This window comes from Rhagoletis zephyria, unplaced genomic scaffold (assembly GCF_001687245.7).
Source record: "Rhagoletis zephyria isolate East Lansing unplaced genomic scaffold, Rhagoletis_zephyria_1.1 Rzeph_scaffold_04547, whole genome shotgun sequence".
Lineage (NCBI taxonomy): Eukaryota > Metazoa > Arthropoda > Insecta > Diptera > Tephritidae > Rhagoletis > Rhagoletis zephyria.
The window spans coordinates 24,617-49,696 of NW_016161630.1; the positions used below are offsets into that span (position 1 = coordinate 24,617).

A 25,080-nucleotide genomic window follows, 5' to 3' on the forward strand; every position below is an offset into this window, starting at 1 on the left:
GTATTAAACCACAGCCACCACGATACTCCCCAAAGGGGCCGTACCCATGAACAGACCGGAGTAATGCTCGCCGGCGAGATTTGCTGGACTGGCTCAACTCACCCTGACCCATTTAACTGACTCAGCTCACACTAGAACGACTTACACGACTACTTCACTCCACATTCATACTCCGTCTTGCTCGTCTCACAAGTCTAATCGCCTCGCTCGTGGGCACCCTCCACATCCAGGAGCGGTGACACCACTTGCTCAACTTTCGACCGATCGAGTTGCTCGACACACATTCACCATCTTGCTCCGTCTTGCTCATCTCACACGTCCTACTCACCTCGCTCGTGGGCACCCTCCACATCCAGGAGCAGTGACACGGCTCAGCTTTCGCAACGGATCGAATTGCTCAACTTGCGCACAACTTTTTCACCATTTCCAGCGGTTTCCACCTCACTTTTGCTCCAATTACAACTGTTTTCTCCATTATCTCCATTTTCACCATTTTCTCCATTTTCTAGTCGTGTAAGCCATGCCAGTGTTTGCCTTGCCTGCCTTGCAAGCCTTGTTTGTGTCACCAGTTTTGCTCGTCTCGCCGACGAAAACACTCCGGGGGCATCTGTTCCCCGTGGCACCATTTTTAAAGTCTTTGGTATGACTCTCGAAAGCCGTAGACTTCTTCCAGTTGAACCTCCACCGACTCAGGACTGGTAGCCTTTAACTGGGGTAGACGGGGTTGTCAAGCCCGTACCCTGGAAATACCAAAGCCCCCTGTCTTCCCTCCTGTTTTCTCAAACCGGGCTTGGGACCGTCTAAGGCACAGTTATTCCTTAGGCAGAATCGAGTCAACTGAAAACCGCTTTTGTATTCGGTAACAGACTTTATGCTTTTCGTCGCATGACCATGGGGTTGAGAAATTCACCCGCCACATTAGCCATTCTCATTGATAAAATTTTCCGTGATTTAGTTCCACATGCATTCACATATGTCGATGATTTCATAATTTGCACTTCGACGTTTGAAGAACACGTTAAGATATTGGCTATTGTTGCAAAACGTCTGGCGGGGCCGGCTTAACCATCTCAACATCCAAATCGAATTTTTGTTGTAAACGATTGGAATTCCTGGGCTACGTTTTGTCTCAAGAGGGTTTATCTGCGAATCTATCTCGTATTCGAGCGATTGTTGAATTTGCACGGCCCAAAATGGCAAAAGAAGTCATACGGTTCGTTGGTGCAGCAGGCTGGTACCGTAAGTTTATTCCAAATTTTTCGGAGATCACAGCTTTCCTTTGTGAATTGTATAAAGGAAACCGAAAAGGACCCACTGAATGGAATACCGCTGCTGAACAAGCCTTTCTCAAACTCAAAGAGTGTTTAACTACCACTCCCGTTCTGACTATGGCCGATTATTCAAAACCATTCAAGGTTTATACCGATGCCTCGCTTATCGCAGCGGGAGCTGTTCTAGTACAAGAACATGATGGGAATGAACGTGTGGTTCAGTATTTTTCTAAGAAATTCCCGAAAGCCGGACAAAATTACACAGCATCCGAACGGGAATGCCTAGCCGTTCTCTTAGCGATCGAAAAGTTCCGTCCATATTTTGAAGGTCGTGAATTGGTTGTGGTAACGGACCATGCAGCTTTGCGCTGGCTACAAACTCTCAAAGAACCAACTGGCCGTTTATGCCGTTGGGCGATCCGATTATCACCCTACGATCTCAAAATTATTCATAAACCAGGAAAACATTTAGAACTTCCTGACGCCTTATCTCGTTCGTTTGCTCCTCTCAACATCGTTCGTAGAAATCCAATTGACCTTCCGAGTAATTTTCACGTTAATCGTACCCCAATCACATCCGTGATCAACATTGACCCAAACACGTGCGATAAATGGTACAACAAAATGCATGCCATGGCCTCAAGACAACCATTAGATAGATATAAAATCGAGAACAACCTTCTATATCATCGATTGAAATTTTCCAATCAAAGTGCGGAAATACTGTGGACACTTTGTGTACCATCTTCTGACAGAGCAAAAGTGCTCGATGAAAATCATAACCAACATTCGCATCAGGGTGTTTGGAAAACTTATAGACGTATCTCACAACGCTATTACTGGCCAAACATGTATGAGTCCGTTTACCAGTACGTTCGGCAATGTGAACTATGCCCCCGCATTAAACCAAGTAATGAGAGCACCAAAACACATCACGGCGAATATAGAGAACCAAAACGACCGGGTAGGCAATTATCGATTGACTTCGTCGGTAAGCTGCCCATGTCTAAAAATCGTAACCAATGGATCTTCGTAGCCATCGACTGTTACTCGCGATATGTCTGGGCGCAGCCCATGAAAAATGCAAACGCCATATCCGTAGTCAATTATCTTCGACATATATTCACGGTGAATGGCTGCCCCGAACTCATTATATCAGATAATGGTACGCAATTCATCAGTCAAACTTTCGCAAAGCTTTGCGCCGATTATAACATCAAACACATGAAAACGCCTTTGTACCATCCACAAGCCAATCAGGTCGAGGCGACAAAGGAAAGCATTAAACTTGGATTACTTGCTCACATGGCTGACCTTCTTGAACATTCCTCCTGGGAAAACCATCTTTCTCGTGTTATTCATGATATTAACACTTCAGTGCATTCAGCCACGGGCTACACGCCATATTTCCTGCACACTGGTCGTGAATATGTGAAAGATGGGAACGAATATAAATTATTATTGGATATAAATCCATACCATACACAGGATGTGGAACAGCGTAAAGTTCTGGCTGATGAAATTCGAGACAAACAGTTCGAACAATATCAACAAACCGCCCAACGGGCATTGACCCGCAAAAGAGAACGCCATTTCGAGATAGGCTCGGAAGTGTACATTCCCAATCCTAAACAGTCCGTGGCCGGAGAGGGCTATGCACAAAAACTAGCCACACCAAAAATTAGAGCCTATGTTTCACGGGAACTCGGTTCGAATTCATAAACACCGAGTGCTTGGCAATTATTCCGCCGATTTAATCACAACACGTTAACTCATTCAGTACATTCGCCTTCTCAAGAATTTCGATGAATATATGGCGGGCCTCCATACTCCATTGATTCTGCCTTATTACAGGGTTCCCGGCTTGAATAAATTAATTAAGTTTAGTTTTGTTATATCCATAGTTTCGTTATATTATATCCTTAGTACATTGCTAGTAAATCGATCAAAGCAAACAAGAAAAGATTCATAACCAAATCATTTACCAATGCCTTTCATCTACCGTAGCTTATGTAATGCGTACTGAAACTAAATAGTAAAGAAAAAACATGTGTACATACATATGCGCTCAGAGGCGAACTGAACGAGTCAGGATAGGGTTGACGAAGATCATGAAAGCGATTTCGATGTAAGGGGTCTAACGTCCAGGCCGTGAATCGCATTCGAACCACCATTCCCATATCCTTACTAAACGCTCCACAGGTTTTTCGTTAACGTGTCGCTGAAGATGAGAGGGGGATAAGGATCTATTATTTTTATTGCCCAAATAATAGACATAAGAACGATTATGAGAAATGTAAAAATAACAAAACTGTCAAAGCTAAACTTCAAAATGGGGGGGATTGCCAGATGAATGTACCTAACCAATAGTTATTCAAGACACGAACCATTATATCAGTATAGATACGAATTGACATGGCCACTATGAAAACGCCCACACTGACATACGATAAAAGAATCGGTGATCACATACCACGAGGCTAGAAAAATATATCTCTTTTTGGAATTGGACACGGAGCGAACGACACTCATCAGCCCTCGCAAGAACGGAATTACAACCAAGTAATTAAAGTGGATTAAAAGCTTGTATTAAAAGCTGCCGCATTCGGGGAGTCGATACTCAGCCCCCAGTGGAAATTAATAGAGACAAAAGGTGCCGTCACATTCTTTCCGGCAAATCCCCAGCCATGTTGTTGCGTAGAATAAAGAAGTTGTGAGCATCAAATCTGGACTATTCATTTAACAGCAATTGAGTCACCATAAGCCGGTAATACAAAATCATTACACGTAAGTCAGCCACTTTCTTGCCACCATCCATTGGAAACGAGCTATCCATCAACCGTAAATAAAGATTCCTGTTTGGACCGACAAACCAAAGTCAAGCAAATCATAAGGGTCAACTTCCCGTTTAAATATTATACCCAAGTACTCCTCGTTTATCTGCCTTTGCTTCTACTTCCAGATTGAAGACATCATGGGATCGCGGAAGGCATGCCCCTGGCTCCAACAGCAGAGACGAATAACTGCCTCCAATGTCGGCCCTGCCACAAGTATCACGCGCTCAGGACGTGCCCGGCCTTTACGCACACCACTGGTGTGTGCGATTCACCAGGCAGCAAGGCAAGGTTTTCNCGGGGTCACTTTTCTTGTGGATTGGGCAGAGCACACTTAAATTCCAGTCGTCAGACATGCGTTCATCTGACCATATTCTGCACAAGAGTTGATGCATGCACCTTATCAACTCCTCGCCGCCGTACTTGAATAGCTCAGCTGGCAGGCTGTCAGCTCCAGCGGCTTTGTTGTTTTTCAGCCGCGTTATTGCTATACGTACCTCGTCATAGTCAGGCGGTGGAACGTCGACTCCGTCATCATCGACTGCGGGCTCGGGTTCTTCTTCTCCACAACTTTCCGTGCTGCTACCATTTAGTAGGGCGGAAAAGTGTTCCCTCCATAATTTAAGTACGCTCTGGACATCAGTTACTAGGTCGCCATAATTGTTCTTACAGGAGTACGCCCCAGTCTTGAAACCTTGCGTAAGTCGCTTAACTCTCTATTAAAATTTTCGAGCGTTTCTCCTGTCGGCTATCATTTCAAGCTCTTCGCACTCACGTATTTCGGCCTCTCTCTTCTTATTGCGGTAAATTCGTCTCGCTTCCTTCTTCTGTTCCCTATAACGGTCCCACATGGCTCGCGTTGCGCCCAATCGCAGCTTGGCCCTAGGGGCGGAGTCTTTTTTCTCTGCGGCTTCTTGACATTCCTCATCGTACCAGTTGTTCTTTCGGGCTCGCTGAAATCCGACTACTTCTTCGGCGGCGGTACTTAATGAGCGGGAAATGTGGTTCCACTGCTCGCATATGTCGGTTTGTTGAAGAGTGCTCTCTGAGAGCAGGTGTGAGAGTCGAGTAGCGAAAGCGCTGGCTGTCTGTTGTGATTGCAGCTTTTCGACGTTAAGCTTTCCTTGCATATTTGGGCGCACATTTTTTGCTGCACAGAGGCGGGTGCGTATCTTGGCTACAACAAGATAGTGCGTGTGCGTACGTCTAAAATACTGGAAGCGTGCCTTCCGTCGATTTGGTTTCTAGTTTTTCGTTCCGGAGACAACCACGTAGCTTGATGGATCTTTTTATGCTTGAACCTAGTACTGCATACTACCATGTTTCGGGCCCCGGCGAAGTCGATCAGCCTCAATCCGTTGTCGGACGTTTCGTCGTGGAGGGTGAATTTTCCGACGGTGGTTCCAAAGATCTCTTCCTTGCCCACCCTGGCATTGAAGGGGCTAAGCACGATTTTGGTGTCATGACGGGGGCAGCGCTCGTACGTGCGCCCCAAGCGCTCATGGAAGAGATCCTTGGATGCCTCATCCTTCTCTTCCGTCGGGGCATGGGCGCAGATGAGCGAGATGTTGAAGAATCTCGCTTTGATGCGGATTGTGGCTGGACGCTCGTCCACCGGGGTGAACGACAGTACTCGGCGACGGAGTCTCTCTCCCACCACAAATCCAACTGCGAATTTGCCTTGCCCCGTCCGTTTCTTGGATGGCGGTGATGTCAGCTTTTGTCCTTACGAGGACATCAACCAGCCTGGCAGAGGCACCTTCCCCATTAAGGGTTCGGACATACCAGGTTAGTGGCGTAGCCAGGATTTGGCTTTGAGGGGGATGAAAAAAAAATTTCCATCGATAACTTAAATTTGTGACAACCAATGGCTAGTGGCGTCGCCTGAGTGCATTCTTTCATATATTTATGTATGTGCCAGTTTTACCGTTATATATTTTTTATCTACTCGTTTATTGCATGGGGTATTCATGCTTTATTTAAATTTAAAAAATTAAATTACTATACCGTTTTAAAAATCTGAAAATTCACTGCGGGAATTTTGTTTATTCTGTTTTTGCCTTCGCCTTCTCGTTTTTGCCTTTATAAGTTTTGAAAAAAGGTTTTGAACGAACCATTATATCACTTTCCTATGCCAGTTTCGAAATAATATTTTCGATACTAAATTTTATTAAAACAAAATGTTGAAATCAGCTTCATATAGAAACAGTGTCATCATTAATTAAGAAAGAGATGTTCTTAAATATCATAACTNTCATCGTTAATTAAGAAAGAGATGTTCTTAAATATCATAACTTTACGACACTCACATATTGACTACATTTGACTATTTATTTTATTATATTTTAATTTGAATTATTTGTTTATAAAAATATAGTTTATTCCTTAACAAACACTAAATGAAAATTATTTTAGTCTTTGAACAACATTAAACAAAATCGACAAACTTTCGTAAAAATTTCGAACTTTCTATTTCAATTTTATCTCTTAATATTTTGCAGTTTTTTAGCTCATTCAATTTTAGTCGAATAAAGTGCAAATTTAAAGTAGCTGTGATTTACAGTTGATGTATGGCATATTTTTGACGATGTCGGTAATTTTCTTCCATATTATCTAAGTATGTTCGACGAGTTTTTTAATTAAAAAATGAGCAACGCCTTCATCAAAAAAATATATATTAAAAATCAACGATAAGTCGCAGCTATGTATTTTAAACTTGCGCTTTATTTGAATTGGTCGGGCTACAAAACTGCATACTCAAAATATGTATTTATAGGAAATCTAATTAAAAAGCTTTACGAAAGTTTGTTGATTTTGTTAATGTTGCGCAAAGATTCAACCTTGGATTTATACGGGTTTTGTTAAAGTGTAAACTTCATTTTTATAAACAAATAATTAAAATTATATAATTTTAAGATAAATGGCCAATCTAGTTAACATGTATAAAGTTTTGATAAACACTTGAAATGTCAAGTTTTAACTGAATTCAAAGAAGATGTCTCTTTTATAATAACTTTAAAAAAATTTGTTTGTTAAGAAGTGTATCTTCAAATATCTGCCTTGATATTTATGTTAAAATTGTAAAATACTTTCCCGTGAATACCATCAAATCATTGGTCTTGAAGGGAATCTATGTATGCATGCACGCATATGAGCAAATTAAAAAGTCGATACAATTTACAGTCGAAAAGTACAGTTTTTGTATAGATTATAGATTATTTCCCAACACTGTGGGGAACTAAGCAAAATGGCCTAGTGTATTTCGCAAATATTCAAATACATAATCCACCAACCGATAATTTTATATATTCATTAAAAGATAACTTGTCATCAGTCTGAAATAAAAAAAATTATAAATCGGAAGGGTAAAATAGTATTGTGTTATTAATTCAAAAATAAAAAGCTTCGTTTAACTGACGAAGGGGGCATTTTACGTGGCGGGTCCCAAACCCAGCGCACAACCCATTGCTGGGACGGGGGTGGTTTCGTAACCAAATAGACGTTTATATAGCGAGCCGCTTGCTCCAAGCAGACACCCGCTTGCAGCCGCACCTACTGGTGAACAGATGCTGCAGACTTCAGTGAGCCCTTAAACCGAATGAGTCGGAGTGGCCCCACCGAAACTCCCTCTCTTTCTGCCGTCACCCAAGGCTTCACTCGGATTGGTTACCGCATCTCGCCCATGGGTCGCTCACGTTGCCCAGAGTGCGCGAACGAGGACGCAAGAGTCGGGATTGAGTATAGTCATGCAACTGTAACTGCATACCCAGCGCAACGACTATACCCCATTGCACTCCTCCTCCTCCAAAACTCACTTCACCTCTCCCCAAATCAACTCACCACATACAAACTCACCACACTTTACCCGAACTCACCACACTTCCTACAGCTACACCAAAATCCACCAAATCTTAACTCACCACAGTTGAACTCATCACACCCGTTCTCACCACACCTCACCTAAACTCACCACACCTTAATTTGGGAACTGTTTCGGGATTTTAGAGATTCTTCAGACTAAATCAGGATTTTCGAGACTATATCGGATTTTTCGGGACTATTTAAGGACTTACGAAGCTATTTCGTAATTCTTAGGGATTCCTGGAAACTTTGTTTGAGATTTTTGGATTCTCGGAACTAATATTGGGATTTTCGAGACGACTTTCAGAATATTTAGAGATTTTTGGGACTAGTTCCGGGATTTTTGGGACTTTCGGGATTCTCGGAGTTAATAGCGGGATTTTCGGGAGTATTTCTGGATTCTCGGGATTTTTAGGACTCCTGGACTATTTTTGGATTTTTAGGACTAATTTAAAGTTTTTGGGACTTTCGGGACTGTTTCGGCTTTTTGGGGCTTTCAGGATTCTCGGAACTAATATCGGGATTTTCGGGACTAATTTCGGGACTCTTGGAACTTTCGGGAGTATTTTGCGATTCTCGGGAGTAATTTCGAAATTTGTGGGCCCCGGGAATATTTTTAGATTTTTGAGACTAACATCGGACTTTTGGGACTATTTCCAGATATTTGGGACTTATTCCGGATATATGGGGATTTCGGGATTTTCGGGAACAATTTCGGGACTGTTGGGACTTTCGGGTCTATTTAGGCATTTTTGGGACTAATTTCGGATTTTTAGGAATCGGGACTATTTCGAGATTATCGGAAGTAATTTAGGTATTTTTGGAACTTTAGGGACTATTTCCAGATTTGGGACTTATTTAGGATTTTTGGAACTTTCTGGTCTATTTCGAGATTGCCGGGAGTAATTTCGGGATTTTTGGGACTTTCGGTACAGTTTCCAGATTTTTTGGACTTTTGGGACTACTTCGGGATTCTCAGGAATAATTTCGGATTTTCGGGACCATTTCGGGATTTTTGAGACTAATTTAGGAACTATGGAACTTTCGGAACAACCTCAGGATTTTTGGGACTTTCGGGACTATTTAGTAATTCTCGGAACTGATTTCGGGATTTACGGGACTAATTTTGGGATTTTTGGGGCATTCGGGATTATATCGATTTTTTGGGCATTCTTTTGTATTTTTCAGACTTTCGGGACCATTTCGGAGTTTTCAGAAGTATTTCGGGATTTTTAGAACTTTTGGGACTTGGAGAGAGTATTTCGGGATTTTTGGGACTTTCGGGACTATTTCGGTATTCTCGAAACTAGTTTCGCGACTGTTGGGACTTTCGGGGCTATTTAGGGATTCTTGGGACTCTCGGGACTATTTCGGGACTATCGGGAATAATTTAGGTATTTTAGGGACTTTTGAGATTATTTCCAGATTTTTGGGACTTATTTCGGATTTTCGGAACTTTCGGGACTATATCGGGATTATCGGGAGTAATTTCGAAATTTTTGGAACTTTTGGGAGTATTTCGGAATTTTTGGGAATTTCGTTACTATTTCGGGATTCTCGCAACTTCTGGGACTTAAGTGATTATTTAGGGATTTTTGGGATTAATTTAGGAAATTTTGGACTTTGAGAACTAATTAGGGATTTTTGGGATTTTCGGGATTATCGGGAGTACTTTAGGTTTTTTTGGGACTTTCGGGACCATTTACAGAGTTTTGGGACTTATTTCGGATTTTTGGAACTTTCGGGACTATTTCGGGAGTCATTTAGGTATTTTTGGGACTTTCGGGACTATTTAGGGATTTTTTGGACTAATTTCGGATTTTTGGGACTTTCGGGACTATTTTGTGATTTTCGAGACAACTTTGGAGCTTTTGGGACTTCCGGGATTCCTGGGACTAATTTCAGGATTTTTGGGACTTTCTGAAATATTTCGAAATTCTCGGGACTAATACTGGGGTTTTTAGACCCATTTCGGGATTTTCGGGATGCCCTGGACTTATGTACGGCTTTTTTGGACTAATTTCGGATTTTTAGGACTTACGGGACTATTTCCTATAGTAATCCACACGTATTGGATTTAAAATATGATTCTTTACCCACGTTCAACCAAATAGACCTATTTTCTAAAAGAAAGTTGCTAATGCAAATTAAAAAATTCTTTTATTCATTGAACTTGATCAAAAATACAAATTGCACCGCCTTACAGAAAGTTAAATTTCTTAGAGTAGTTTACTCTAGTTAGCACTCTTTGCTCAAATCGAATTGAGCATAAGTAGGTGCGTTCAGCTATCAGTAAGGAAATTTTGAAGTTGCTTTTTCTGCTCTAAATTTCCAAAAATAGCTTCCGCGTTATGGCTAGAACTTGATCCGAAATCAAAAAAGTCATCTTCACTCGAAGGCTGTCCAGAGTCTGACTTATATTTTGTTTTCGCTTCCAACACCTCCTTTAATACAAGCTTGCGAGCTCTGCTTTGTGCTTAATTTGTACCCTACGATAAGAAATTTATTTATAAAGACCAATACGCCTCTGCCATCATCTGCACCCGTCGGCTGATTCCAATACGATTTGAGCAAAGAGTGCTAACTAGAGTAAACTACTCTAAGAAATTTGACTTTCTGTAAGGCAGTGCAATTTGTATTTTTGATCAAGTTCAATGAATAAAAGAATTTTTTAATTTGCATTAGCAACTTTCTTTTAGAAAATAGGTCTATTTGGTTGAACGTGGGTAAATTATCAGATTTTAAATCCAATACGTGTGGATTACTGTAGGAAATAGTCCCGAAAGTCCCAAAAATCCGAAAATAGGTCACTAAAATCCCTTCTCAAAGTCCCAAAATTCCTAAATTAATCCCAAAAATGGAGAGATAGCCCCGAAAGTCCCAAAAATCCGAAATTAGTTCCAGAAATCCCGAAATACACCTGAAAACCCCGAAATGGTCCCGAAAGCCTAAAAAATCCAAAAGAAGGCCCAAATAATCGATATACTCCCGAAAGCCCCAAAAATCCCAAAATGAGTCCCAAAGATCCCGAAATCAGTTCAGCGAATTACGAAATAGTCCCGAAAGTCCCAAAGTTCCTAAATAAGTCCCGAAAATCCCGAAATGGTACCGAAAGTACCAGAAATCAAAAAATAGTCCCGAAAGTCCCAAAAATCCCGAAATATTCCTGAGAATCCCGAAATAGTCCCGAAAGTCCCAAAAATCTGGAAAGTCCAGAAATCCCGAAATTACTCCCGACAAACTCTAAATAGACCCGAAAGCTCCAAAAATCTGGAAATGTCCCGCAAGTCCCAAAAATTTCGAAATTACTCCCAAAAATCCCTAAGTAGTCCCGGAGGTGCCAACAGTCCCGAAATTAGTTCCGATAATCCCGAAATAGTCCCGAAAGTGCCATTAATCCGAAAATAGGTCCCAAAAATTCCTAATTAGTTCACAAAGTCCCAAAATTTCTAAATTAATCCCAAAAATGGAGAAATAGTACCGAAAGTCCCAAAAATCGGAAATTAGTCCCGAAAATCCCGAAAGTCTCAAAAAACCAAAAGGAGTCTCAAAACCCAAAAAGATTGATATACTCCCGAAAGCCCCAAAAATCCCAAAATAAGTCCCAAAAATCCCGAAATCAGTTCCGAGAATTACGAAATAGTCGCGAAAATCCCAAAAACCTGAAATAGTCCCAAAGCTCCAAAAATGGTCCCGAAAGTCTCAAAAATCCCGAAATACTCTCGAAAATCCGAAATTATTCCCGAGAATTCCGAAAGAGTACCGAAAGACCCAAAAATATCGAAATTACTCCCGATAATCCCTAAATAGTACCGAAAGTCCCAAAAATTCAATATGAGTGCCAAAAATCCAAAAATAGTCCCAGAGTCCCAAAAATTCCAAGTCACAAAAATCCCGAAATTAGTCCCCATAATACGGATTTTGGTTCCGAAAATCCCGGTCTCAAAAAACCCGAAGCGGTCCCGAAAGTCGCAAAAGTCCGAAATAAGTCCCTAAAATCCGTAAATAGTCCCGACGTAGTCTGGAAAATCCCGATATTAGTCTGAGAATCCCAAAATCTCAAACAAAGTTTCCCGGAATCCCTAAAGAATTACGAAATAGCTTCTAATATCCCGAAATAGTCCCGAAAACCCCGAAATAGTCTTGAAAATTCTGATTTAGTCTGAAGAATCTCTAAAATCCCGAAACAGTTCCCAAATTAAGGTGTGATGAGTTTGTATGTGGTGAGTTCATTGGAGGAGAGGTAAAGTGAGTTGTGGTAAAGTTAGTTGAGGTGTTGATTCTCTAAATTTCTCGTAAATTATACAGTATTTAGTTTGAAAGGATTTAGCCATCGACTAAATACCTTGGTAGTTTAGTGAAAGTATTTTGCATCCCCAAGGTACCTGAGTACTTTGGACCAGAGTATTTAGCGCCGGCTAAATACTTTCATTTTTTGTACTTTGGTATCTACCAGCTCCTAAATACTCAAGTTTTTCTTACTTTAATATCTAATAGCTCCTAAATACCTAAATATTTTTTACTTGGGTATTTAGCAGCTCCTAAGTATCTACGTATTGTTTACTTGGGTACTTAGCAGCTCCTAAATACCTAAGTAAATAGTACTTGGGTTTTTAGCAGCTCCTAAATACCTAAGTTCTTTTTACTTGAATATTTAGTCCTCTCCAAATACTAAGTATTTGTGTATTTAGTACCCAAAGTGGTACTTTAAGTACAAAAGTATTTAGGTGTGCCCGTCACAGACCGCACACCTAGATCTGAAGTGCGATCAACTCAAACACAATTTTGGGCAATTTTTTTGCATAAATCAATTCATAGGACTTACATCCAATCAATGGAAATATTTTTTTCTTCATGATTGTATACATTAACTAAAAAAACCACTGGTATACCTGTTTTGTATTAATTGCGTTGAATCTGTACCATCCACAAGCAGTTAAATTTCCCTCTCCGAATTTTGAGTTAGCTCACTTTAGATCAGTGGTCGGCAAAAGTAAAACTGTGCCTGTGATCAACCCAGTAGGAAATTACGAGAAGTGAAACAAAATTTTTAACTTATCGGTCGTCAATATAAACATATAAATAAATTTATTTAACACATGCATATCGTCGTTTAAAGTACAAAACCGGGTATCGTTATTCTGCAAAACCGCGTAACTGGCATTAACTTTCAAAAATTGGATTTGCTCATACAAGCTCTTGGCTCAATCCTTATCCATTCGTCCTGAAATATACTGGCCAGGTATGCGATTGCTTCATAAAAGAGAGAACTATTTTGAAATGTGAGTGTTTTTACCCTCTAGAAAATTATTAACACAATTCACATACGCGGTTTTGCATTATCTTGATATGCGGTTTTGTACTTTAAACGACGATATGTACATAAATGTGCATCACTCATTTACTATAAAAGTATCATAATCCCAAAAAAGCAAAAATCGGGTTAAGTTTGCAAGAATGAACATTAGCTCTTTCTCATGATGTGTAAAAATTTCATAGCTGTAACGATTACCAGTAGCTCACTAGAACAAAATCAGCCTTATCCTGAGTTTCGCCCGAAAAAAAATTCACCCGAAAAATGTTCTTCCGCACATAGTAAACTCACGGAAACAAATGATAAAACTGAATATGTATTAATTTTTCCCTTGAGAGTATCTCGAGTTTTCTCGAGTTTTTAGTTTTTTGAGTTACGGAAATATTGAAGTAAAACTTAAATAAAAAATTTCAAAAATTCATTTGGATTCACCCACGTCAAATATTGAAAATTTAAATAAACACATTTAAATTGATATTCATCGAAATTTTCCATATCATTATGAAATGATTAAAAATGTCTTTTAATCGCATACATATTCCCTTTAACAACCACCCTTTAATTCTTTGAAAAAAAATTTACTTTTTTCATTCTTCTTCATCAAAATGTTTCCTTATGAATAGCATATGCTTTATTTTTTAAATGACTTATAACACAAAAGGCATTGCTTGTCACCAAAAGCATTTTCAAGCGTGTAATATTTCTCGCAAGGCATTTTTGCATACAAGAAACAAAGCGCAATAGCCACGATGTTGATTCGTTGCTCTCTAGCCAACGACTAAACGATAGAGCGTAAAGGCCCGTCCACATAAAACTTTGGCGTTGCGTTGGCGTTGGCCTCGCTTCAACAGCTGACTAGGAATACTTGAATTCAAATGCAGCCGTCCACGTAGCCAAAATTAGTCAACGCTCACGCCAACACAAAGCAAAAAGATGGCCAACACTCATCTTTTCGCGTGCGTTGCTCGTCAGCTGTTGCAAATAAATAAAATTGTGTGAAATATTTTCCCTTTTTAATCAAGTGCGGGCAAGAAATATCGTTTTTAATGCAATTATTGATATGAAATATTAATTTATCTGTCGTTAGTATGTTAATTTAGTGGCCCAAGCATTCGCTGCCATGCGTTCATTGTAGCAAGCATACTTTTAACGTGCGTTCTGTCAAACTGTTGTAAATATTAATTAATGCATTTTTCTCTCAGTGCACATTGACAGATGTCAATTGTAACACATGTATATATGCTTCTTCTTTCATTTCCTTCTTCTGAATAAATTGTCTGAGTGAATAGAAGCGCAAAATCTTTACTCTGTTTTAATTTCGTTTTTTCTATCCACTGCAAAAACACTAATTTCTTCAGGTTATGGACCCAGATGCCTAAGAAAGATAACTAAAAGTTAAAGCACAAATAAAGATTGTTAAAGAGAAAAATTTCTTCGATTTTAGTGAATAAAAATGCATTGCCACCAGTTCTGTTCATTATATGTATGTATATTGGTTGTGCACATAAAAATCTAAATCACATTGTGCATGGCAGATATTAAGCCGATCTCAAAAGACGACGGGAATTGCAGTAGCAGCGAAGAAACACCAGCGCAAAAGAAATTTGAAAAGACCATTGAAACAACAACAACGCAAACAAATCGAATTGCAGAAATTACAATGTCATCGTCGTTGCTGTCTTCGATAGAGAAATTAAAGGGAAGGGAGAATTACTCATCGTGGAAGTTCTCAATTGGAAGCTACCTAGCAATCGAAGACTTGTCGAAGTGCTTCACAGGCGAAGAGACAGACGTGAGGAAAAATGCAAAAGCAAAAGCAGCAATAGTTTTAACTATTGACAAAACAAATTTTGTGCATGTGCAAGGAGCCCTTACACCACAAGAGGTGTGGAAAAAATTGAAAGATATTTTTGAAGACACTGGTGCAGTGACACTTATTTATGCGAAAAATGGTGAACAACAAATTAGAAAATTGTGAGTCAATGGACATATATGTGAGTGAAATTGTTTCTANTTAGAAACATAATTAGCTTATTTGCAGTAATTTATTTCAAATTTTCTACAATTTTGGTCAAGAATGATAGAAAATAGATTGCGCGGTCGACGGTGAACAAAAAATTTACGATCTGCGCATCTACGCCATTGCAGCAAAGAGCGTAAAAAATGCCAAGAACGTATGTAAATACGTTCTTTGGATTGTGTCAAGATTGTGTCAAGATGGCGCACATTTTGTAAACAAACATATAAACATTGAAAAAAAGCCATATTTTTTAATATTTTTGCTTGCAATCGGTTAAATATAGAATTCCAGTAAACGTTAAGACTCTAGAATAAGTATTCGACGTAAATAAAAATATTATCGCAAGTTTTATAGCTACACATTTTGCATGGTGAATGCTGGAAGAGAACTTCCAACTATAGATGTGGATTTATGGATTTGTGCTTTGGGGCACAATTTGAGTCAACAATCAGCAATAATCTTCACTACTGTCGTTCAGCATGAATAACATTATCAACAGTTTCGGCCCTGGCGATACACAGCCATTTAGTGAAAGATGCGCAGGTGAATCATCATCTCTAGCCACAAATACCAGCCCCAGCTTACTTAAATAAGATGGACGCAAATAATGCTGATTAGCCAGGAGATATTAAAACAAAATCGCAACAAAAATTGCAATAGTAAGTTATTGCAAAAAAATACCACAAATGACTTTGCAAACTCAACGCCCAAATGTGTTTGTGATGGAGCTTTGGTTCCACGCTTGAGTGAAAATGGTAAAGTGCTGGAGATATGCCCAGAAAGCAAATGCCAGCATGAAGCGCGCAACACCACACTTATAAAGGTCGTTGTCATCGTTGTTATTTGGATTATATCAATTCTGGTGATATACATGCTCTTCCTCATTTGCTTGGATCCCTTACTCAACAAACGTGTTAAAGCGAATTATCAGGAACACACAAACGAAGATGACGACGCAAGTGCTACTGCCCCACCATTACCAACCGGCATGGCAAATCAAGAGTTGAACTCGCGTGCCAATGTATTGAATCGTGTTGGCCATCAGACGGATAAGTGGAAGCGCCAAGTACGCGAACAACGTCGTCACATCTATGACCGACGCACAATGTTGAACTAAATTTTTGAAATTTGAATATCAATCGTATTCAACATTATTATTTTTGAATTTATCTTAATTAAGACATGTCAAGTGTAATCGGTATATCTCATGAAAATTTATATACATACATGTCATCACCAGCAGCAACTATTCCACATCTTGTACAGTGGCGACGATCTCATATCGGGAAGTACTTGATTAGAAAAATTTCCTTTTTTGTTGTTGTTTTTTTTTTTTTGTATTTTCTATTTGTAAGTTTGTATTTTCTATTTAGAAAAACTGTTTAGAAATATGGTACTACATTAAACTACTTAAAATAAATTCATTACACTTGTATTAAGTTATGAAACATTATAACCGATTAAGTTTAAATAAAGCAAAATTGAATGAAAATGATTTTGGAACTTAATAAGTTAATTCAGATAATAAAAATTAAAAGTTTATTTACAGCTAAAACTTATAAATAACATTTACGTTAATATTTTAACATACTTTCGTTTTCTTCACCGGCATTTTGTTCAATTTCTCTGTTTAATTTGCGTATTACTATGTACATTCTAGACCTAAAGAATAATTTTTTAATTTTTCTGTCACAGTCTATATCAGAAGCCTTTTCAATATGCTTTTCCAAAAACTGGGTTGTGATCATCAAGCTTTCCCCATTGATCGTTTTAAAAATATCGTCCATCCGACGCATGTGATCCATCATAACACTGCTTGGAACAGATAATCCACCTTCGTTCAACTGATTTACCCAAGAGTAAGACTGGTTTTCCTCACTTTGTAACAATGTGCTGGGGATTTCATCTCGAAACCTATGGCAAATATACCCAGCAAGGTTTTCTAATCCGTCATACTCCAATTCATTAATATGGAACTCTTCAGTCGGCTCCTCCCTTATTGCAGAGACAATTATAGCCTTGAAAATGTTTGCTGTAATTAATAAAAAAGTAAAAAGAGTTACTATTATGTCTTTGGGAAATTATTTATTTGAAATATATACCTGTAAGAGGTGGCTGAGAAACTTCAAGATCTGGGTGTCGTCAACTTCGATATTGGCGTTGTCGGATATCACACCTTGGTTGTGTCCAAGAATATATCCCCTAAGCCGGTATTTAAATTCTTGTTGGTCAGGATGGTCATTTAAGCCGCCTTCTGCACTAATAACGCCAAAGAAGTTTGCTAATACATCCTGATTTAAGCGATAGGTTAGAATGTATTTTACATTGAAACGGCTCTTTAAATATTGAAATAACAATTTCACTGCTCTATTTGACTGTATAATTCCTATAAATTGGTAATTATATTTCTTTTTCATTGAATCTAGACTACACATGAATGAAAGTTTTACCTTTCTGAAATGGCAACAAACTTAGTTTTCCAATGACCCTCATATTTTGCATCATATTCGTCATTTCATCCAAAATTGTATCTTGTGCGTCAAGAGATAATCCGTAGGCGCTACGTCGTTCTCTTCCGTCTGGGTGAGGCACCTTTACGTTCATAACATCGAACCAATCATTAGTCTAAAATTTGTATACACATTCATTTTTAATTACATAATTCTTATTAAATTACTTAAATAAAATTATTACCAATTTAAATAACTTGAAACATTCATTCCAACTATGTCCACTTAGATAGCCTAGAGTCGATGCTCGTTTAATAGCTTGCGCTATGGTGTTGGAAAATAGTTTTGTAGCCGTTTTCACCTTTTGTCTGTGGGGTCCAGCTACATTAAGATGGCTCACCGAAATTGTATGTGTTATTGACAGATCGTTCGAGGTACACGAAAGCAGCTCCAAAATTATTTCTTTTTTCACTTCTTTCCCATTTATAATAAAACCTTTGTCCAGGAAGTGGTTCCTTAACAATTTTATCATATGAGGAACCGCTGAGAACACAAAAATTTTTTCGTCGCCGTACAGAAAGCTGTAAATACAAAATAAGTTTCAACTAAGAACCTTCAGGTACAGGTTCGTGAATTATCAGTACCTACCATGGTTTTTCTTCATGAACTCCCAAGTCGCTCATTACAGCTCTACAATATGATACCCACAATGTTTGGTGGTTTCCAGAATACTGTACAAAATATCCTTTGACATTTTGCAATCAATGTCGAAAAATATCGGTTGCTTCCACTTAGACATTAAGCCTAAAAATAAAGTAATGTGTAATAAGAACTTTTGGACAATATTCTGCACGGACCTCTCAACATTGCCACTTGTACATAGCCTGTAGGAGCCAATGTTGTATCCGATGGAGAATCATAGCAGTAAGCCGCTCTAGTTTTCATTTCATCAAAACTTAATATGCAAAGTTTTTGCACTTCACGCATGTGTGTCGATGCTTTCATTATTTTTACAACGGGTTGCAACACACCTTGACAAATTTCGATTCTCTTGGCCCAATCTTGTAATGTTCGTACCGCTGGCAGTGGAAAACCTTTCTTATATAGTAATTTATACGCTTTTGCGCTTGCGGCATACAAAGTTATTGATTGGGCTATGTCCTTCTCGGTCCAGGCTTGTCTCCTAATGCCGTTCTTTAATTTGGTAATCTGCCCCTTTGTAAATATGGTCTCCAGCTTATTTTCCATATTTATGCACGCATGCTCCGCTGCTACTGCCTTTTTTTCCAAACCTCTATATCATATGCACGCTTTTTCTCCTTCATATAATAACTGCGCTTTAAAAGTGTATTTTCGGACTGAACCCTTTTGTTTTCTTTGCTTAATCGCACATTTTCTTGACGCTCGGATTCCCTATTAAAATTTTTTTCATGAAAATGTATCTATAAATAAATTGTATTTTAATATTTTTATTCTAATACTTACAACTGCTTTTTCAAATCCTCTATTTTCTGTGTAAAACTATAGTATCTAACGCTTTCGTGTGATGTTGATGGCCCTTCGGCCATATTGCTTTGAAATGAAGAGTTCTCCTTGTTTTCTTCCTCAAGAAAATTAGAAGCATATACCACTGCTTCGGGGAGATCTGCAACTTCTTCATTCCTCGACAATTGAACTTCGTTTTCCTTGTATGAAGTACTTGTTTCATGCCGCTGAAGAAGTTCAGCAACAATCATTTTATTTTCCCGGCGATGAGCTCGTTCGATACGTTCCGGATTCTTAATTTGTTTTTTGTAAATGGTTGGCACAACACCTCGTTTTAAAGCCCGTTTCTTTGCAAAGCCTTAGAAACAATAAAAAAATTTTGATTTTATAGCGATACGTACATACATAAAATTAATAAAACTTCTTACCCATTTGGTACTTAAGACTATTTTCAAAGTCCTCACTGGAAAAGTGATCCATGCACACGTAGCCGGTCTTTGGATTAAAATCTTTATCCTGCCGGCAGAATTTTATCCATTTTCTGGCAAGATTGGGATCAGCGGGAAAACGAAAAAAACTACATTCTGATGCTTTGTTATTATTGGTTTTACCACAGCTTATTACGGCGCACTTCATTATTGATACTAATATATACTATATTTATATTTTTATACTGTTTATTTTATATTTTATTCAACACAAATTTTCACTCCGACCATAAATTCAGTACTTTTCAGCGTAATATCGTAAAAATTTTGCTGCAATGACGTCACACATCAGCTGATCGAAAAATACGAATAGCGGACCTGCGCAATGCGCAATCTCTTTTCCATCATTCTTGTTGTTTCTACAGCGCACAGGCTTAATGAAGCTGGATTTAAAGTTCCAGACGAGTGGCTGGCAATATTTTTGTTAACGGGTTTGAGCGATGATTATCTACCAATGATAATGGCCATGGAATCTAGTGTAAAAGAACTTACAAGTGATATGGTGAAGTCCAAATTGTTGTTGGAAACAACAAAGTCGGCATCTAATTCGGAAGTTGCATATTTGGCAAACAATCGCAAACCTTTCAATAGAAGATCTAGTGGTATTACGTGCTATTCATGTAATGGCAAAGGCCATAAAGCAAATAAGTGCCCTGAGAAGAAAAAGAAAAACGAAAAACAGCAAACAAAAACATCAAGTACTGAAGTGAATGAAAGCCGAAACACATTTTTTGCATTTAGTGCTGCGTTTTTTGGTGCAAAATTCAGCAAAAATTATTGGTACATCGACTCAGGGGCAACTAGGCACATGACTATGCATCGAAACTGGATGACTGAATTGAAGAATTTTGGAAGCTCAGACATTAAGGCCGCTATTAACGGCACTATGAAGGTAGAGTGCGTTGGAACAGTTCAACTGGCCGTAAATATAAACGGCGAACGCGCCTATATACAAATGAAATATGTACTGTGTGTACCAAGCTTGACAGCAAATTTAATATCAGTAAGTCAACTTGTGCTTAAGGGCTATAAAGTGATTTTTTCTGTCAATAAATGTGAAATACTCGATGAAAAAAATAATTTGCTGGCATTTGGCTTACGCGAGAATGGCTTGTTCAAGCTTTGTGGAATTCTTTCTGCAAATAATTTGGCATTAGTTGCCAAGACTGAATACTCTATAAATTTGTGGCATCGCATATATGGGTGAAGACATCAGTGCATGTGTTGCCTGTTGTAAAGGAAAACAATCAAGAAAACCTTTTTCAAATAGTGGATCCAGAGCCAAGCAATTACTAGAGCTAATTCATGCGGACTTAGCGGGCAAGATGAATACAAGATCGATTGGCGGCAGTTACTATGTGTTAGTACTGGTGGATGACTACAGTCGACGTACGTTCGTATACATGCTAAAAAATAAAAGTGAAACGTTTAAGAAGTTTTGTGCATTTAAAAACTTAGTTTCGAACCAAACCGGATTAAAAAAAAAACATTTTTGAATTGATAATGGAACTGAATTCTGTTCAAATGAATTCGGCCGATTTTTTGTACAGAATGGTATTCGACATGAAACTACAGTCCCTTATACACCCCAGCAGAATGGTTTAGCGGAGCTGACAATACGAACTATATGTGAAAAAGCCAATTGTATGATTCAAGATGCGAATCTAGAAAAGAAATTCTGGGGCGAAGCTGTGAATGCAGCAACATATATTAAAAATCGAACTGTAACAAGAGTATTGAACTATAAGTCACCCATGGAAATTTGGGACGGTAAGAAACCCGACATAAGTCATTTTCGAGTTTTCGGATCTCGTGCTATGGCGTACATTCCAGACGTTAAAAGGCGTAAGTTTGATGCAAAATCAAAGGAATATTTGTTTGTTGGATACTGCGAAAGTCAAAAGGCGTATCGTTTAATGGATAAATGTACTTATGAGGTGATAGCTAGCAGAGATGTCGTGGTGTTCGAAGGAGATGAAAGCCAGCGTTCCATTGTCGAGCAAAATTGTCCTGCTGATGATGTTGACTTAGAGTTGGCTGTTGAGGCTGAAAGTGAAAACGAGTCGAGTGTTGTCTCGTCGTTAAATGCAAATGGCGTGCAACATGGCCATAACAATGGTGCGAATGGCGTGCGACATGGCCAAAACAATGTTGCATGTGAAAATATTTTAAATATAGAAAAGGGTGTGCAACATGACCTTGACAATGTTGCAAATGATAATGTAGCTAACGGCGTGCAGCACGGCCAAAACAGTGCTGTAATACATCATATTAATCAAGAACTGAGTGGCGATTCTCAGGATGGCAAAGATGAAGGTGATACCACTTTGTGCGGTGAAAGCAGTCTCGAATTAGATGATGATGACCAAGATTATGAACCTGATACGGATGTTAGCCTCAATAATCAAACTGCGTCAGATTTTACAAGGCGTTCAGCAAGAGCAGCTAAACCGGTTGAGAGGTTCGAGTTTACACATTTGGCAACTACGGCAGTTGATGGTGAGCCAACAAGCGTACGTGAAGCTTTAAATTGTGACGAGAAGTTACATTGGAAGCAGGCGATGGATGCAGAGTATCAATCACTTATGCAAAATGGCACTTGGCAGCTTGTAAATTTGCCGGCTGGTCGTAAATGCATAAATTGTAAATGGGTCTTCAAACGGAAAATGGATTTAGAAGGAAAAACTGAGCGTTACACAGCGCGTGTTATTGCCAAAGGGTGCAGTCAACGAGAAGGCGTGGACTATTTTGAAACATTTTCACCTGTAGTCCGATATTCGTCAATAAGGCTGCTCATGGCGATGGCGGTAAAATTTGGTTTACGAATTGATCAGATGGACGTTATTACTGCTTTTTTGCACGGGGATGGCAACGAAACCATATTTCTGCGTCAGCCTGAGGAATATGATGACGGAAGTGGACGAGTTTGTCAACTTCGAAAGGCTATTTATGGCCTTAAGCAAGCGAGTCGCCAGTGTAACTTCAAATTTAACGAAGTTTTATTTAAAGCTGGGTACCAGCGATGTAAAACGGATTCGTGCACCTATCTACGACGAAATGGCGAGTCTATAGTGAACGTAGCAGTTTATGTCGACGATCTGCTTATATTTTACAACGACAATCAATGGCGAGACCAGCTTAAATTAACGCTGTCTAAACATTTTCGCATGAAAGACCTTGGTCATGCTACAAATGTTTTAGGCATTCAATTTGAATACAATTTTGAAAACGGTAACATTAAGCTGTCTCAACGAAAATATGTCGAGGAAATATTGAAGCGATTTAATATGCTTGATTGTGATCCTGTGAAAATTCCAAGCNAAAAATGTCTAAAGTTCCTTATCAGGAAGCGGTTGGAAGCATTTTATATTTAACCCAGTGTACCAGACCTGACTTGGCATTTAGTGTGGCAAACGTGAGCCAATTTAATCAAAAACCAGGCCAAGCCCATTGGAAAGCCGTTAAACGAATATTGCGATATTTAAAAGGCACTATGGACTACCAGCTTACCTTTAACAAGCGAGGTGCATATAATAAATTATGTGGCTTTGCCGACGCTGACTGGGGGTCCAGTTTTTGTGACTTCCGTTCATGCTCAGGATATGTTTTCTTGTGGCAAGGGGGAGCTATTTCTTGGCTTTGTAAGAAACAACCTACCGTGGCCCTAAGTACTACGGAGTCGGAATATATGGCGCTAAGCGCTGCAGCACAAGAAGCTATTTGGTTAACCCAATTGCAAGCAGAAATTGTTGATCGTGTTGGCACAGATGTTACCATTTTTGCGACAATAAAAGCGCTATCATTCTTACTGAAAATGGTACTTACAGTGCAAGAACTAAGCATATAAGCATCAAGCATCATTTTGTACGTGAACTCGTAAGCAGCGGAAAACTAAAAATACAGCATATTAACACTTTGGAAATGGTTGCTGACATTTTAACGAAGGCGCTTCCTATATCAAAGCATACCTTTTGCGCCATGAAAATGGGTTTAGTGAATGCCAATTAAGTTTGTATTTTTTAATTTTTCAATGAATTTGTATTTTAATAGATCATCAATTAAGAGGGAATGTTGTAAATATTAATTAATGAATTTTTCTCTCAGTGCACATTGGCAGATGTCAATTGTAACACATGTATATATGCTTCTTCTTTCATTTCCTTCTTCTGAATAAATTGTCTGAGTGAATAGAAGCGCAAAATCTTTACTCTGTTTTAATTTCGTTTTTTCTATCCACTGCAAAAACACTAATTTCTTCACAAACCAACGCCAACGCCAAAGCCAACGCGAAAGTTCTATGTGGACCGGCCTTAAGAATACGTGTGAGTTGATCTTCCACAATTGTGGTATGAAGCGCCGACCACTGCTTCAAATCTAGGTCTGCGATATGTACTCGTTGTTAAAGCGAAAGTACACAACGTCCATTGCGTCACCGACACCGTCACCGTCAATGCCAGCGTCAACGGTGCTTATGCGGCAAGTTAAGGCTCCGTTATGCATACTTGGCATGGCTTGAGAGCTGTCACATAAGAAATCTGTTAAATGAGCCTCGCGTGTAATCGGTTATCGAACGCACAGCACTACATACGTAGAAGTCTGTTGGTTTTTGATTTCTACGTAAAAATGGTATAGCAGTGCATGCAATGCCAAGTATGCATAACAGAGCCTTTACACACTACATAGTTGTGTATTCGTATTCTCCAGCAAAAAATATCAGGTAACTTGCCAGTAACCAAATTTCGGAGAGTAAGCCAATATTTACTCCCAATGAGTGAAATATGCAAGAAAGTACCAAAACGCAAAACCAGCAAGAAGTTGCTAGTTTTATGAACAGCTGATTAATTTGTTATTTTCCGATGCAATTTTCTTAGAAATTTAGTATTTTCCATCTTATTATAAATTTAAATAGGTTTATTTGGTCAATTGCAACTCTAAAGGCACCACAAACAATTATTTTGTTAATGTGAATAACATTAAGCATCATGCCATCAGCTGTTTTTCTTACTAGCAAATAGTTGCTAGTAAAAATTTATCCAGTAAAAATCCCGTAAAACTTGAAAGTTCAGCTTTCATTTTTGCTCTCTCAATTTCCCCTCTTTTGCTAGTTTCTTGCAAGTTTTTGCGTACGAAAACGACATCCAGTAAAAACCCAGTAGGATTTACTGGATAGTGCGTACGCGAACAGGGCTACTTTTGCCTCGCAAAATCAAAAACTCGCTGCTACTCTTTGCAAAAATTGCGTTTTTACTTTTCTTTTATCCTATTTTACATTTCTTATCTAAATAAATCCAAAAATTTTCACAAACTGAAAAAATTTGTTTTTTGTTATTTTTTGGCCATTTAACAATTATATTCAA

At 38.8% G+C, this 25,080-nt stretch overlaps 1 protein-coding gene across 1 annotated transcript; it reads left to right on the forward strand.

Moving 5' to 3' along the window:
- Positions 1-15,976: 15,976 nt before the first annotated feature.
- On the forward strand, positions 15,977-16,644 carry LOC108370888 (uncharacterized protein CG1161-like; the record flags this gene model as incomplete). The annotated part of the gene is made up of 1 exon (XM_017626315.1): positions 15,977-16,644. A coding segment is annotated over one exon (441 nt), but the record flags the coding sequence as incomplete, so codon positions are not given.
- Positions 16,645-25,080: the final 8,436 nt, after the last annotated feature.